The sequence below is a fragment of the Lepidothrix coronata genome, unplaced genomic scaffold (assembly GCF_001604755.1).
Source record: "Lepidothrix coronata isolate B3197 unplaced genomic scaffold, Lepidothrix_coronata-1.0 Scaffold247, whole genome shotgun sequence".
NCBI lineage: Eukaryota > Metazoa > Chordata > Aves > Passeriformes > Pipridae > Lepidothrix > Lepidothrix coronata.
The window spans coordinates 97,056-114,858 of record NW_016690427.1 but is presented as its reverse complement, the minus strand read 5'-3'; the positions used below and the strand labels follow the sequence as shown (position 1 = coordinate 114,858).

General features: G+C 39.6%; 1 protein-coding gene across 8 annotated transcripts in view; it reads left to right on the top strand.

The window, feature by feature from the left end:
• Positions 1-17,803, top strand: part of TGFBR3 (transforming growth factor beta receptor 3) — a 143,199-nt gene that overhangs the window by 73,102 nt on the left and 52,294 nt on the right. For all 8 annotated transcript variants that reach the window (XM_017835046.1, XM_017835045.1, XM_017835051.1 and 5 more), the window contains one exon: positions 2,194-2,378. In XM_017835046.1, the coding sequence (XP_017690535.1) occupies positions 2,194-2,378 (185 nt within the window). The remainder of the gene's footprint in view (positions 1-2,193; positions 2,379-17,803) is intronic.

Below are 17,803 nucleotides of genomic sequence, written 5' to 3'. Positions count from 1 at the left end.
ATCCAGATGTCTTCTCCACTAATATGGTAAATTTGTTCAGAATAAATACCAAATGAAGGCTGGAGAGGAAGATTTGTAGATGTACTGCATTGAAATAGGTGTTCACAGGGAAATCACAAACGAGGTATTAGCTCTTTGTCTTGAACCTTTACTAAGGAAAACTCACATTTTTGTCAGCAACTCCATTTCTGGTTTTGTTCAGTCTTGCACCTTGTTATCTGTGTGTGTTATGATTGAAGTATCTTAAACATGAACTCCATTCTGGTCTGCAAGAAACAATTCAATGAACAAGTGTTCCTTGGCACTCTATTTGCTCCCTAGCCGAAGAAATCATTGTGCAGTTTAGAAAAGCTTTTTGTGCAGGTTGTATAACATGGTCTGCTGCAGGACTTACACATCAGTGGCTGGGCTAATTGGTTAGCAGGGTCTCTGATCTGGTCCTCTACATCAGGAAAATGTGGCCTCTCTACTGGTTGTGTTATTGTTACAAATTCTAAATATTTCTTCAAACATTACAAAGAGCAGCTTTTTAATGGATTTTTTTTTTTTTTTTTTTGGTAAACTGAGTATCATTACTTGGACTGGTCCCATTTTGTATGCGTATTCTTTAAAAGGATTTAAATAAAAACCAAAAAACCTCAAGTCCTCCAAGCTGGTGGTCAGTGCTACTGCCAAGCTCCTCATTTAGAGAGCAGAAAGTTTGTTTATGCTCTGTACCCCAAGCACAGGCATGCGTAATTTATGCCTTGAGTATTGCCTTTACAAATATTCCTGCTCTGTGGGAGCTGGGAGGATATGCACTATGCACTGGTGGGTTTCAGGAACGGCCTGTTTGGCAGGACAAGGCACACATGGCCCGAGGCACTGCAGAAATTTCCCTGTGCTCAGGGGCTTTGCTTTTTCCAGATAGTCTGGTTTAAGATGGTCTCTTTGACTTCTAAATAAATGCTCAGCTGCAAACTCTATCTTGAAAAAACTGGTTTTAACCACTAAAGTGTAGGTCAGTGCTAATATAATTAAACATATGTGTACACCGAAGTCAGATGATCTCTAGTGCTACAATATCTGGCTCTAGACTTGACAAAACCAGAGCTCTACCATTTGATCAGCTGAGGATTTTCTTTAATTTTGAACTTTTTTCAAAAGAAGCATTTTACTTCAATTGCAGATGTATGCTATCTGGAAAAAAATATGCTTCGAGCTTATATTTCCATTTATGCCTGGAAGCCTCTAAACTAACTGTTCATGTGAGTTTAATTCTTATCTGAGTGACTTTAGTGCAAATTAGGGGTTAAGTCAATTATGTTCTCTTGTGACCTTCTGGATCAAAAACATGCTGTATCTGTTACTGTCAGGGGTGGGTTTGAGCAGTTTTGGAAAAGCAGGGCTGCATTTCATAAATATTTGTCTTGATTTAGTTTCCTGAGATATAGTTTAAATGTAAACTGCTCTGTATGTTTCAGCTTTTGCGCTATCTTGCTATATCACATCACACGGTCTCACGTACTATATAAGAGTATGGCACTACATCATGCTGTGGTGATTATTTGAAAGGGCGGTGTACACTCTGTTTTGGACTAGATATCTGTTATCAGTGTAGATAATTGCTGTCAGACACAAAATAGGCTCAGTAAACAAACATTTCATTTTATCGTGTGACAGATGCCTGCTGTTTTGTACAATGTATTTGAACGACGTTCACTATAAATCAGCACTGCTTCAAAAGCAACAAATCCAACTCGCCCAAATCCTTCCTGATGTAATTACCTTTATAGTAGAGATTAACTTTTCATTGTTATATATACATGAATGCATTTTTCAATGTTTGGAGATAACAATGTCTGACATAAACAAATAATTCACATCTAAGACAAACCAGTTCCTCTGACTTCTATCACTGGTGGTAGTTTGTTTTCTCCTTGGATCCCTCCGTGGTAACCAAAAGACTACCTTCAGTTTTGGAATTCATACTTGAAATTTAGACTTTCAGAGAGAAATGAACCAATGAGTTAGCATATTCAGGAGAACTTGAAAGGGCAACAGGAATAAATGTCTTCATTTTGTGGAGAACGAACACGAAGCTTCTGCTTCTGTTCCTGTGGGTTTTCTGAACAAAAGGATCATCATTATTTGAGTGTAAATGATATACTGCTTTTTTCTCCAAATAATGTCTATCTGTGTCTTCCTCTGCAGGTCCTGTGCCTCTCAATGAATGTGTCTTATCGCCTGTTAACAATTCACATCCAGTCCATGCCTTATTGGAAAGTTTTACAGTCTTATCTGGCTGTGCAAGCCGAGGCACGACGAGCCTGCCACAAGAAGTGCACATCCTCAATCTCAGAAACCCTGAGGAGGGTCTTGGCCATCATGAAAGAGAGGTAAAGGGGAAATTACTTTTTGTCCCTGGTGACAAGTGTGTCTGCAAATGGCATTGTTATACATTCATTTGCTGAATAAAGTTACTTCTGAATTGTCACCAAAATACTACAAAGAACTATGTGCAATTTGCATGGATATTGTCCCTATGCTTTGCATGTCGTGCAAGTAAGCTGCTTCCATACCCAGTCACCCTCTCAATCACCTTTCACAACCATGAAGTATACTTAAAAAAGGTGGTGGGGTGGGCAAAGGAAATAAGAAACAGATTTAGATCTCCAACAGGCCTTTGCAGAATTGGCTGTCTTCAAAAGCAGATCGTTTACCTAAATGTGTTGTAAATTAACATAAATACCTTTGGATCCCTGCCATGACCACTATATACAAATACTGAAATGCAGATTCTTTTACCTCTGTAGTGCAGCCTTAATGCTTCACTGAGGGGGCATTGCTTACAGAAAGCAAGTGTTGCTGACTATGGTAGTCCAATTACTTTTGTGTGTGTGTTGCACTCAAAGGGACTGGCCAGAACTGTAACTGTTCTGAAAGCAATAGAACAAGAAGAAAATTTTTGGTTTTAAGTTATGCCATACTGTTGTTTACTCTAAAAACACATCAAAACAGAATGCCAAAGTACAAAGAAAACATTGCAGGGTATGGCAGCTGAGCTTCTTAGTTCATATTCTTACAGTATTACACACACAAATCCTTAGTACTGTGTCCTGTGAGAGCAATGTGTGTACACAATTAGGGAATTTGTAATGAGAGAGCAAAGATGCTCCATGTTGAAAATGGACAGAAGAGTGCCCTTGCTGTGGGAACATGGTATCGGGGGAATTTGTAACTTCTTAGTTACTAAAGGGTGCCCAGGGATGGGATGAAGCAGGCTGCAGATGGAGCTTGTACCTCCCAATCAACTGCCAAGTGCACATTTGCATAAACCCGAATTTCCCCCTGGTGCGGTGCTGCTGGCGCTGCTTACGTCAAAGGGCAGTTTCTGCAGTTGTGTGCACACAACGTGAGCGAGTCACGCACACACGAGGGTGCAGGCTGTGCCCCTACTGCCTAATCAGCTTGACAGAATGGTAGATTTAAATATTTGGCTTTGAATAAAAATACTTGCTGTCGAGTAGAAAGAGGCTCCTCTAATGTGCTTATGGTAAGAAAGCAGTTTGCCTGAAGCTGTCTTGTCTCTGTACTTCAGGGATACACCAAAGTGTAGGGCACAGAATATATTTCATGATTTGTAGTTCTTAGCCTCCTTCTCCCATTTCCTGACCAGTTCCTAGTCTCAGCCCTTGGATATGGCTGCTCTAAAAACGCACAGGAAGCTGGAGCAAGGCTTGCTGGCAACAGTGTCGAGCAGAAGAGTGTAAACAACTTGGAAAGATCGGATTTTACTTATAGGATCAGACTCTGAGAACAAAGCAGAGCAAATGTTATCTTTTCCATTATTGCAAAACCAACTCCAAGTGGCCTTCTGTCTAAAAGTAGAATGTATCCATCACCTCAAGTTACATGAGCTTGATTTACCAGCTGAGGTATTTCCTGTTGCCTGCAAATGCTGATAGCAAAGGTAGAGATCCGTTTGTCACACAATATTTCCAGTATACTCCAGGATAAAACCAGTGCTTTTGTTTGACAGTACATTAGTTAGATTTAGCAGCATCGAAAGCATGTTTAAAATAAATCATGTATTTGCTCAGAGGTTGGCTGAAGTTCTAATAATATGAAATGCAAGATCTGAAAATCTTTAAGTAAAGGCTTGCTTTGGGGGAAGAGGTCGGGTTTCATTTTGTTTTTAACCTGCCCTGTGCTAGAATGCTGCTAAATTACACATTCCTTACTTTCTGGGAGGAGTGTAAACTTCCCCTAGCAAATTCCTTGGAGGGCTCATGCATTAAACATACTTGTGCAGTTATCCTGGTTCTCATAAATATGCAACATATATGTATGCATTAATTTAACTCACTTTGACACTTGTGTAGAATATACTGACAATAAGGGTTTGCAAATTTAAACATAGGAGGGGTGGCTGATGTGAGGGGGGGTCAAGGCAGGGGAGGCATGTGTTCCTCCTGTAACACACCCAGGCTTTTCAGTAAAGGGTAGTCAGGTTTGGGTGCTTTTTCTTCCCTGTAGACTGGGGCAGGGGGTGGGGGAAGAAAAAAAGACAGACTGGAAATGTATAGGATTATGTATTCTGAACAGTCTTTGCAAAACTGAATCAGTAATTTAGCACTTTCATGTTAAGGTTGAAATCTGTTAAATGTAAGGTCATATCATGAAATGCTGTAATCATATCTATGATCTTCAAGGAATTTGTTTGTGTTTTACTTCATTAATCCCTGTTGGGGTGACATCTCATATGTTAAAACTAGGAAGACACTTTCTTCAAGTAAGAACCCCCGAAGTTCCAATCTCTTTCAAGTATTTCTTAGAAATGTCTTTTATCACAATTCATATTTGGCCATGCTTTATCATAGGAAATAGAATACGGGTGCATGTAATAGCCTCAAGTGTTTATATTGAACTTGGCATGAAAAATGCAAGCCTTTTCTGTTTGTTTTATTTGATCAAATATTCCTGGGGAAGTGAGTGCGTGTGTGCATTTCTGTACTGATCTGGGTCTCAGCTGAATGCCAGGAACTACTGAACTCTTACAATAACTTTCTTTTCAGCTTTGGGTATCTTCACTGCTTCAATTTCCCAGTTTTTAGAAAGGAGATAGTTGCTTTGTCATGGAGCTGCTTGTTCTGAGAAAGAATTAGTTTTTGCAGAGGCACTTGGAAACTCTAGGGATTTGCACCAGAAAAATGTGTATAGAAAGGCGTAAAAGTTTTAAGATGAAAGTGACTCCTTAAGTGTATTATCAAGTCCTAAGTTAATGAAGGATTCTTTTATTATGCCTGTCAGTTGAATTTCCCTGAGCTGCTTCAGGCACATAGTCACAACTGAAATAGTTAAAGGGGGGAAGGAGGGGCATATAAAATTAATCTCATGTGAATACTTAGGATTGAATACATATGAATACATGGAATCAGAGTTCCTGGCAATGGATTCACTATTGTTTTCGTTGACATCCTCATCCTCAAAACCTTTAAGATGTTATGCCTGATACAGATGTTTAACATGTGTTATGTGAAATGAAGTCAGGAAAATCAAGGACTCGTCTTTATTTTTTATGATTTTGAGTAATGCCACTGAGGCTGTAATAATTTGACAGACCTTTTCCCCACGATTTAATCGGTGTTGCTTTGCAACAATTTGATAATAATTTTTAAAAATTTCCTTTGAGAGTAAATCTGATGTTAGTTCCTGGAGCAAGTTAATTATAATTAACCTGATACTTGCTAGTGATGCTCAGGTACCTGAGCCAACCCACTTAGAAGTTGTAAACTGAGGGGCAAAATTATTTTGGTCCGCTATTTAAGTACTTTCTGAAGAGATCCTCTAAGTTGAAAAAATGGAACAGGGAAGGACTCTGAAACAGTCACCTAATAACGTATTTCTACATTATGACTTCCAAAGTATCTTGAATTCAGGATAATTTTTCTGTGTCACAATGTTTTTGTATTTTAGAACTATAACGATCTGGGCAATGAGGGTGATGAAAACCTAGTTCATTTTGCCTATTATTCTAGGTATTTACTGTGTTTCTCAGTGTGTTTGTTTTAGCTGTTTTCAGAAGTTTAATACCACAACAGCCTTACCCAAGGCTATGTCAGGGAAAAATGTTTTGTTTCATGCTCAGGCATCCAGAGATCCAGGAACAGCCTTGAGATTCAGCTCGGATAAGGGGGCCACTTTCTGGGCATATTTTAAACATGCTGACCTGTGGCACTAGTGCCATGGTCAGAGGGGGCCTGGAGGTCTTGTGCTGACAGCAGGCAGGAAGGGAATTCAAGGTTTGTTATTTGACAGCTGGAGTTAGTGAGGTTTTTGTTACCCATTGTTTGAATAGGTATACACTGCTGCATGTGGGTATATGTAGTATTTCTGGTAGGTCAAGAGGCCTTTGCTTTGAAGAAAAATAGTTGCTGCTTTAGAAGAAGCTTTGAGAAATAAAACAAAGCACTGTGCCTCTGCCCAGGTACAGATTGGATCTGAACATTGCAAGGGTATTTTGCTGTTCCTGCCTCTATACTTTTTGACTACCTTAACTTTGCAGTAATAGTGGATCTCTAGCTATGGCAGCAGACTCACAAGTTTCAATGCCAGTATGTAGAGCAATTTTGAACCTTCAACCTCTTCATTTGGCCAGCTCGCCTCTTATGTGAGCCCATCGAGGTCAACTTGATCACTTCACCCTGTTATTGCTTGTTCCTTGACGATCTGTGGCTCATGAACTTGTGCAGAGGCAATGTTATCAGTCCAAACAGGATCTTCAGAGTGACAGTAGAAAATTAGTTTGACCACCTGCAAACCTCTGTGTCAAATTTGAGGTTGACCACTGCTTTTTATTGAAATCTTCTTGCATGGTGTTTTGTGAGGGAACGGTGTCACATCAGATCAAGAACAGAAAGTCCAGATGAATTACTGCTTCCACCAGTGCTCTGTGCCAAGGAGGTCTCAGAGTCAAGTTGTGAGTGACACTGTGGCAGACATACTCCAGGAACACCCTGTATTTATTGCTTGGAAAGCAGTAGTTCCTCATCACATGCATCTCTGATCCTGGGTATTTTCCAAAGCTTGCCTTACAGCCTGTGGTAGCTCTACTGGCTCACCACGATTGTTTTGCAGGCTGCTGTTACTCCCTTTACACACAGCCTTGCCCAAGAGCCTTTTCTGGGCTGGAGTACTGGACTGAATCAGAAATTAAGCATGATAGACCTTATAAAGCTTGAAAGATACTGGCAGCATGCTCCACAGAAATTGTAGTCGTTCAATGTCTGTCTCAGATAACACCATGTCTGCTGAAAGCTGCAGATACACTAAAATGTCTTAATTGCCTTGATTGATGAACATGACATTCCTATGTCTTTAAGAAGTGGAGTTTGCTTGTCTTTTAAAAGCCTTCACAACATGCTTCCCCCTCTTCTCTTCGTTAGCACTTTGAGGCATCTGTGCTTTCATAAAATCCCAGTTTTTTTAATGTGGCTTTTTCATTTTGCTTGTCTGGACTGCAGTCTTGTGGGTTGTTTTTCGCCGGCTCAGGATTTGTTGGTCATTGGATTTGGCAATCATTTCAAGTTCTGCCCACCAGAACTGCCAGAGGAAGTGCTGTGTTGGCCAGAGGAGACTGTTTGTACAGAGCCGGGTGTCCTGCAGGAGCATGGCTTGATCCATGTCTGCCCTTACAGAGGCAGCAGTGACATCTCATGACTTGGAAAGTGCTGTGCAAACTCTTGGTATTTTTTGTTTTTAAAAATGGGACTGTTTGCTGTGTGCAGAAAGTGAGCCCTGTTCTCAGTTCAGAGAGCTATGTGGAGCGGTATCTGAAGCCATGCCAAGGCCTACCACAGAAGGCAAACGGAAAGGAAGGAAAAATGTCGAAAGGAGTTTTCTGATTGCTGACAATTTTTGGTTTTGCTTAAAAAGTCCTGTTGGAAGCTGAAAATTGGACTCTTGTTTTCCTCTGCTGCAAGTGTCCACAGGTACTGATGTGCTGTTGCAGGACTGCAGAGAGCAAGTGGGCTGCTGCTGCTGTTCTTCTTCCTCTCTCTCTCTCTCTCTGGCTTGTGTGTGTAAGCACACTGCACATGGGCTCTCACGTTCTTTCAGGAAGATGGAAGTGTGTTGCTTTTTGATCATAAACTGTGATTCACATTTGTGGTCTCCAGTTTCTTCAAAGCTTCTATCTGACATGCCTTAAAGTATTTATAAATTACTGCTTTGTCTGTAGTTACTTTCCCCAAGAAAAGATAATTAAGGAAGTGATGACATTTCCAGGAGTCTGTTTATATCACAAACCCCATGGTCAGGTTCCAGTCTAGCTTGGGTTTGTATGTGTGTGTGTGTGTGTGTGTGTGAGATGTTGGAGCAATGCTTGTCATGAGTGGTCATGTTTATGTTGTTCTCTAGAGCATCTGTTTGAACTAAAAGCTGGAATTAATGAAGTCCTTCTCCTTCAGCCTCCCAGCATAGGGGAAAATTTCCAACATAAGTTGTGTGGAGGTTGCTGTGCCTGACAGCCATGCTCCTGTATCAGCTGAAACAGTCAAACCATGCAGTGGCAAGATACAAGAACAACGAATGTTTTAATTGGTTGGGTGTTTTTATGTAGATCTTGCTTTTGATAACACTTAAGTTTGTGTTTCTCTACAAGAGTCTCTTCTTTTCCCTGTGAAAAACAGAGTACTTCTGCAGTAGGATAACTTTTTATTTAAAGGAGAAGATGCGAAAATAGCACCACCATGAGGTACAAGCATCTGAAAATTAAATTGCTTGAAAAAGTTTGAAGGAATCACTGGTAGTTCATAACCGATACTGTCTCATTAAAAATTGCCATAGAAATTTAAAATAAATATTTTTATTATGATTGTAGCTCACGCTGTATGTAATAGTCATAATGGTGGCAGTAGTGTTTCTAGATGAGGGGTAATATTTGGTACTGACTCAAATGTCATCAGTGAGGGAAAAGTATTAAAAGTTGTCACCTTTCTGGAGATAAGCAACATTCTCTTACACTGGAGACTGTTTGAAGTTCTGGCTCACTCTTCCATCATCTCTCAAGGAAGCACAGTGTTCGTTTCTTCTTCATGGGTATGATGTGCTAGTGCGTATGAATGTTTAAATGGGGTTTTGAGCCTTCTTTGGTAAGGTGACTCTGTATGACATTGGTTTTGCAGAGAACTCTGCACAGTGGCACTTGCTTTGTAAGTGTCTCTTCAGAAAAGAGCACTGGAACGTGCATTCTTTCGTCCACTAGTTGGGTTTCAAGCAATACTTGCAATGAAGCAAACTGAACACTGAAAATGCACCTGAATCTACATGCAGTTGGTTCTTTCTCACTTAGTTGGAAAGCAAGCCAGTATTTTCTTCAGTAAATGTGGTTTCAAGCAAGAATCAGCAAGGTAGTGCAGATACGAAGCGCATAGAATGGTGTCATTGTGTAAGAAAATACTGGGTAGCATCACGAGTGTCTTTTGGAATATTTTGTCACATTTCATGGTATTGATTCTGCAATTATATAGAGGTATGAGTAGTCTTACTTATATGACTAGACCTGATTAAATAGAAAATTTAGTTCCTTAGGGTTTTTGTTGTTTTGGGTAATTTTTTTCTGTGAAGTCAGTATCAAAAATTTATTATTTGAAATATTTCCCCAATATTGTTTTGTTTTGTACAGAGACTAAAAGTTCTGATTACTTTTTGAAGTTTGAAAATAAGAAAAAATTTGTGAAGACAGAAGACCTGCCCCAGGGGAGTAGAGAGACAACATTGGTTACAGTTACTTTTAATCTTTTGAAACCAATTTCCTTTGTATTTAATTTCTAATACTGTTTGTGAGCATATGTGTTACAGACACGCATTTGCACCGACTCTTGCTTGGGCTGGTGGATTACTGACAATAAAGTAAACAAAACTGTTTCCTAAATCTGGTGCTGTTGCTGGGTTGTCTGTTTCTTATGACTCATGCACACATGCTGTTCTTTGCTCTGGCTTGGAAAGCAAGAATTTAGTTTTGCATGTCCAATAAAGATGTGAACTTTGCATTTTGCACTTGCCTATGTGACAGTGCTTCTTTAAAAACACCCTAGAAAGATGTTTCTTTTTCCCAGTCATCTGGCTCTGTGTGTTGTCTAGTTGCAAAACCTGGGAGGACCAAATTGTTTTGTATGTGGGGGCTTTCAAATGTCCTTTGTCCTGCAGTCTGTCATCTTCTTCATGATTGATTGTAATATTTTCTTGCTTTCTGAAGCCCTGTTGTCTCAGCCTCTTTCCCTTCCTCACCTGCAGCTTGTGAAACAGTGGAAAGTATGGTGTTAAGCTATGTAGGATTTACCCTGAGATTTGGAAATTCTGTATTCAGATTCCAGTTGTGCCATGATGTTCTTAGGACACTGTGTCATGACTAGCAAGACCTGTTGAGAGGCAAGATGTATCTACTGCAGTGATACACTAGTGCAGCTAATTTCTGGCTGGGTGGCTAGCACCTATCTAACTTGCTGAAAATACAGGCAGTGGAAACTTGTGCTTACCTGGAAAAGCATGTGTAGATTAGCTCAGAATGCCCCAAATGCATTTAAAGAAAATGGTTCTGGCAGAAATTTGTCATCTGCCTTTTTTCTGTCAGTTTAAGAAGCATTTCCTTTGGGACAGGAGCTGCTTTCTAGTATGTACTTGTATATCCTCCAACACAGTAGTTAACCCCCTCCCCACCTGCACTGTCTTTTCAGGGCATTGGGCACTCTGTTACACAACTATCTGGTAGTAGTCTAGGTATGGGAGAAGGGAAGAGGAGTATAAAATTAAACTTTGCAGCCCAGGCAATGAACCAAAGAAAAGCTTAGATCTGCAACACATGTACATGTAAGTGCAGAACAGAATATTATCAGGGAAGTTGTTTAATTTTTGCATGAGTCTTTTACCTTAATTGTTAAAGTAGAACTTAGTCTGATGTGATACCATTTTTTGAATAGGCCACTAACAACAGTAAGGGAGATGCTGTACTTGTGGCTCACAGGAATGGATCGTGTGCCCTTAAACAGATCTAAAGCCAAAAATAAATTTTCCCACAAACTGTATAAAAGGAGGACTGTCCCCTCAGGATTCATTATATGGCGTGTGAATGGTATTGACATCTACTGATTTATGCAAAGCTGAGAGAAACATCATGTTTTTAGGGTTGAAGTGCTGGGAAGCCTGGCTGCTTTGTAGAAGGGCAGATGGCACAAATGATTTCACTTAATCTTTGGGAGCCTGAGCATTTAGTTCAGGTCACAAGCAGAATGGGCCAAGTGGTCCCAGTGTTGCACTGATAGGCATGGGCTTTCCATTGACTGAACCATGGCGCTACAGATACTTTTCCATATGCTGCAAACTCTTAGGCTTTTATTCTAATAATGGACTCTTTCTCATCTGGCTGTTGTATACAACCACTGTGGCAGTGGATGGGCAGGTCAGTTTTCAAGCTGGTTCTGATGGTAAACTTCAGATCTTAATTAAAAATGGCTCTGAGTACAACAGATACCAAATTCAGTAGCGATGCTTCATCCTCACTGAAGGTGAAGGGAGCTTTGCTTAGTTCTGCCTTTGAACGCATGCTTTGGGGCTGCCATTTCTCCTCTGAATCATTAATAATGTGTCTCCATTTTAAAGAGACCTCTGGGAACATCATGCATTATTCAGAATAGTTTGTTAATAGCATGTGCACATGCTGCAGGACTTGATTTTTAAGCTCTTTGTGTCTGGCACAGCACATCCTGACCTTTAGCCCCGGTTGCAGGACAAATAGGGAGAAAAAAAAAAGGAAATGTCAAACATTTTTCAATCAAAGGTTTTTGACAGTACTTCTTAATGAAAAGAGTGCAATGGGCCATAGATCATAGTTGGGTAGTCCTTATCAACCTTTCTGTTCTCTTGTCTTCTTTTTGATGGAGTCATCCTACCACTTTTTGACTGGAGGTTTCCCGTCTGGGTGGTAGATCATAACAGTCAACAGATTGTGCAATAGTATTCTTTTTTTTTAAAGAAGTAATGTATGGGACCACATCAGTCTCTGGTTTAATGCCAGTAGCTTCAGTGGAATTATGCCAGGGATGAATCTTTCCCATGATTTTTACAACTGAGCTATAACTGCTGTTTAGTCAATCTGATTCTCTCAGTATTGTGTGGGCGAGAAGGTCCAGGCAATGCCAATTCATTTGCAGTCATATATTTAGGATAAAATAAACAAAGGGTTGATTTTAGAATTACAGTGTTACATGAGCCTTGGAAATAAACTTCAGTCCCCCATGTACCTGGTGAATGCTACCAGGGACTCAGACCCATTCCCTGGGGACTGAGTCATGCCTCATCCTGACAGTAGTGCAGAAAGAAAAGGTCTTTTCTTCCCTCATGCCCTATGCACTGCAGCCCTACTGCTCTCTCCCAAAGGGCCAGGTCCATTAGTGCTCGCCTGGCAGAGAGAAGAAAGCATGGCTTGTCTGTGGCAAGGGCTGTGAAGGGGGCACAGTGTTGAGTTCTGTGGGAGAAAAAGTAACTGTGGGTATGAGGGCTTGTTTTTAATGGCATTGCAGTTTTCCTGGAGTTAGTTCTTTCTCTGATACTGTTTTGAAGATCTTCCTTCTCATTGCTGGGATGAGTTTTCAGAAAAATAGGTGCTTGCCTTCTATGAATAAAGAGTGTGCATTGGAGAATCTTCCCAGAAGGGAAGCAGTGAGCAGTCTCCTGTGCTTATAGGAAAGTGCTTATACCCTCATTTGATTTAAGAGTGCAAATATGTAACCCTTTGATCAAAACTACCTTCAAACAGTAACACCACTTGAACATATTTTATGTTTCTTGGAAAAATCAACAAACTCTCTCTTGGAAACTGTTGGCTCCTGAAAGCTGGGCAGTGTAATCTACTATAGCTGGCTTGCTATCACATCTGTAACACAATATTTAGTGAGCATAGCAAAAATATGAGGGTGAGGAAGAAACAGTGTTCCATTTTGAATTCACAGTCTCTGTCTAAAGAAAACATATTTTCTTTACTTTTATCTTAAAAATAAAAAAAAATGGCCAGAGGATCCTTCCCAGAGTAATTGATAAACTTCTGAAAAGTGGTGCAGTACTAGATCCCACCACTTGAGGTGGATTCATGGATTAATCCTCGACTGAATTCTGTTATGGCCAATGTATCAACATTATATTTTTTCAAATATAATGGAAAATTCGAAAATGGGAAATTCGAAACCTCCTATATTGATTATTAGACATGAGTGAACTGTGAAGCTATGTTTCTTCGTATTAATTTCTTTGACTGTTATAATACCAGAATAAATTATGTCCTATAAATATTGTATTAACAAAAAGAGTAAGAACACTTAGAGCAAGGATAGGTATAAATTTTCAAAATTCTGCTTTAAATTTTGCCTGCTTTGAATGAGTTAATTTAATCTTTGCAGCAGAGTAATGAGTTAAGATGTCATAAATCTATCTTTAGTGCATCACTTGTAATTCAGAAAATGTGCTTATGTGATCTGAGAGTTAAAATTCTTTTCTTTTTCTTCTTTTTTAGAGAACAGCTGTCCAAGCCTAGGCAGTGTAATTCAATACAACACAGCATATTTCGTCCTGGCTTATTAGCACAAATTTGTAATGGCTGTTTTGGAAAATGTGCTATGAATTTATCTGAAGGTCTTCATGATGGAATAGTTAATTCAACCTTACAAATCCTTGGCACTTAACTTTCATCTTTTTAGAACAAAACACAAAGCCTGTGATTTGATGCCTTGAAGTCGGCAAAACAAAATGGTACTTTAACAGCAGCATTTACTTTGATCAGTTTTCAGCATTTGTGTCCTTGCCTTTCACGTAGTACAAATTGCTTTACCAGAGTAACGGGGCAGGAGCCCATAGACTGTTTTTGTAGTTGGTTTCTGTGGTGATACTCAGCCCTCCATGAAACTGTGATCTCTGGGGACAGAAACCTCTGCAGCCTCCTTAACCTTGCAGCTGCTGGAGACCTTAAAGGAACTCTGTGCAGCCAGAAGTGACCAGCATGAGTATGTACAGATACAGCTGACTGAGTAATGCCAGCACAGATTTGATAGACAGGGCACCTCTGAACGTGGTAACTTAAAGACTTTTTTTTTTCCAGTTTTTTTTATGTATGTGGAAAAATGCATTCTAGCAAAAATGGCATAACTTCATGTCCCAGTCACACTTATATGCTTTTTAAAAATGAATTAGTAGGTTTTGGTTTAAGATTTTCAGAATAATTTTAATCTATACATTTCATCTGTGTCTAAATTGTTGTATTCCTCACAAGTTGGTCATGTATTATTTGGAGGCGTGTGTGCCAAAGGGGGACACAAAGGGCAGACATGAGTCTGGAAGAGGAGCTTCCTCTGACAAACAGCTGCTGAAGTTGAGCCTTGCTGAGAGGATCATTGCTGACACACATGTCCAGAAGGTCTGGCCTAGCTATTGATTACATAATGAAAATGTTGGCTGTGCAACAGCTCAGTGATCAAATGAGCCCTTCATTGGGCGTGAGCGATGTGTTGGACCACATTGACTTATTTTCCTGTACTGTTGTTTTGCTGCTGTCTGCTTGGTTCATGTGCTGTCTCTTAATATGTTTTTAAAATAACATGGGCAGAGCAATAGCAGCTGCTTTTTAAGTGGACTAGGTGACCCAAAAGTGTCCATTCAGTGATTCTCGTTTAATTTTCTTTTGGTATTGTTTGACCAAACTGGTCACAGAACTCCTTGAGCTGTAGAAGACCTTGACTGAGGTAGTATGTTATTAAGAAGTACAAAATGTTTGTATTTTATAAGCTCTTTTTGGATATCTGATTTAAAAAAAAAAAAGCTTTTATTGGAGTTTCTTTAAAAAATTAAGAATTTTACCACGGAGTTCAGTGTGTTCAGAGTTTCACACCATGTCTTCAAAACCTTTTGCACAGCACTGAACACATGTAGGACTGGTTTCTGATGGGGTTTCTGGGCAAGGCGTCACATAAATATTTAGTAATACGGATTTTGCCAATGAAAATACAAAAAGAAAGGGAAAAACAAAAAGAGTTATCTCTTCTGCTTTTAATTAGAAACATCTTTCTTGGTGGTTTGAAGAGATCCAGTACCTTTCTATTAATTTGTGGCGTGTTAAGAAGGTGCAATGAACTGTTTAGACATTTGAGAACACATGCACCTTGAAGAGCTCACGAGCTGAGGTGAGATAGAAGGGTGTCCAGGGCAAGGGGGTCACTTAGGATTCAACCTATATATAGTGTAACTATAGCCACAGTGGGGGCACTGTAGCAGAAATGGCATTTTGTTGAGAAATTGCTGTAGACAGAGTAGGGATGAGGATCTTCCACTGCAGTGCTGTGGATGGAGGCAGCCATGGCAGGAGTCAAGACGATGGGAGCATGGATGTGACAGCAGAAAGCTCAACAAGGCAGAGATAAAGAGAGGGGTGGTGTCATGCTGGAAGTGTTGAACTTGTGCTTGTGTCAATGTCATAAGCTCATAATGCCTTAAAGTCCTGCTAAGCCTTTCAGTCTCTGAAGCAGGAGTGGAAAGAGGCATTTGGGTGCCTCTGGTGCGTAGTAGAAGTCTGAGCTTTTACTTGGACTCCACAGTTCAAACCACTTTTCCTCACATAAACACCTCTCACCTCTCTGGTGAGCTGTTTTGATCATGCCTACCTTGCTTGGGCTGAGATTTCCATGATACCCCACTGACTACTGTTATGCAAGGTAAAACCCATATGCTTGGCAGCTAGATTGTTGGCAAAAAGACCTTGAATGCTGGTAACTGCCCAACAGTTTGCTAGAAAAATTTTCCAAGGACTAGGAAAAAGTCTCCCATAATAGATACCACTGTTGTGTATCATCAAGGACTGACAGTGATGTTGGGGCAGTCACAAATATAAGGGGGGAAATAGTTATGCTCTGAGGAGTCTGTTAATTTTGTACAACTTCTCAGTAGGAACAGTCACATTCAGACTAGGCTACCCAGCTGTTCCTCAGCAGTGCTAGTTCTGAGGCAGAAGTGAATTATGAAAAATACGACGACCAAGAAGGGCCTAAGCAGTTTTTGAGGAGCTTTGTGGGGTTTTTTTTCAGTCTGGAAAGCCAAGTTGGTGCTGAGGACCCTGTTATGCAAACAAGTATAGTGTATATACTTGTATATATGCTAAGGAATATAGTGATGGAGGCTGTTAAAGAAACATGCTTACATTAACTATATTCTTTCTCAAGTTTTGGACTAGGAATATGAATTCCATGTTATGTGTTTTGTTGCTGTCTTACTCCTGAGCAAACTGAGGAGTGCAGTAGTGCAAAATTACCTTTAGTCTGAAAATTTTCACAGAAGCACTTAATTTACTTCTGAAAAATTGATTTTGTGCTGAAATCCTGTAGCTTTTCTTGAGGATCTGTGCTTTTCAGGCAGAAATGTAGGAAAATTCCATTATGTGATATAACTTACCTTACAGTTTCAGCCAAAGACATGGATAGATATATCACCACTTCTGAATATGGCTCAAACTTCGTTGAGTATTTCTATGAATGTATGGAAACAGTCATATATGTATGTGTTGTATGCATATTTAATTTCCAAGACCTAAAGAAGTAGCAACTACAAAGTCTGATAGTAGCTCCAGTTGCAAAAGAATCTCTGATTTTCTCACAAAGGTAGTGTAATTGCTCTGTATTTGGTCACTCATGTGACCAAACCAACAGGAAGAAATCTTCGTGAAGTCGGAAATATCTGTCTTGTCTGATGGATGTTGGCTTTGGATAAACTTGTCTGAGATCAGTTGAAACAGAGAGAGTTCTCCTTTTCCTTACTACCCAAAGGACTTGACCTAGCTATTTCTGAGATGGTGTTTTCAGAGTGTGTTATATTTACTGTATCATTCCTGCTTTTCATAAATACCAGAGGTTTTAAATAGCAAATTTTTTAAACTTTCTAATAAGAGTCTTTTCTTTGCACTGACTTGGCATTCTAACAGAAACACAACCAGGGTGCAAGCCCAGGGTGAATGCTCCTGTTGGCCAGTGCACAAGGATTTCTATTCTTGGTTATTTAAGCTCATAAACTATACTGTAACTCATTTCATCAATATTTCATTAGTCTTTGCTTCCTTTAGGATCAAAAGCAACCAATTATCATTGCATGTAAAAGTGTGTTGAATGCACTTTATGCCACTGGCACCTGAAAAAAATATCAGAATAAAATTTGCACTCTTGTTAGCAAGATAAGGACTGCAAAAGATATAACTGGACTACTTTGGTAAACTGAGATTACAGTATTTTTATTGCTTTATAAGAAAACATAACCCCAGAACAAGATAATTATATTTAATAGTTTAAACAGCTTATTAGTAATTAGCAGTGATTACAGCTGAAAACCCACAAGAATTAACAAAAGCTTTTTAATAGTCGTGAATTAATAGTGGTTCTAAACACCTTTTCCTTTCTACTTTCGCCTTACCATTTCTAGACAGAACAACAAAGCAGGAGCCTTATAAAACAAATAATTTCACTTTCTCTCTTATTTTCAGCTGACAGAATTACTTTGGCTCTATAGCTGATACCGTAAAACAGTTTCTGTAGCTAAAAACATGCCTGTTTGGTATTTCAAGTCTCTGTCCTCCCACTAGAATTGAGAGCACTAACACCCTCCAGTTTCCAAAAATGGGGTATTGTATTCTTTAGAGGCAGAAAATGGAGAGAAATGTTGTTTGTGGTAATCTGTGGTACTTAGTGTTTTCTTTTGGAAATGCATAAATACCACTGGGTCTTCTGCTGGAGAGGCCAAG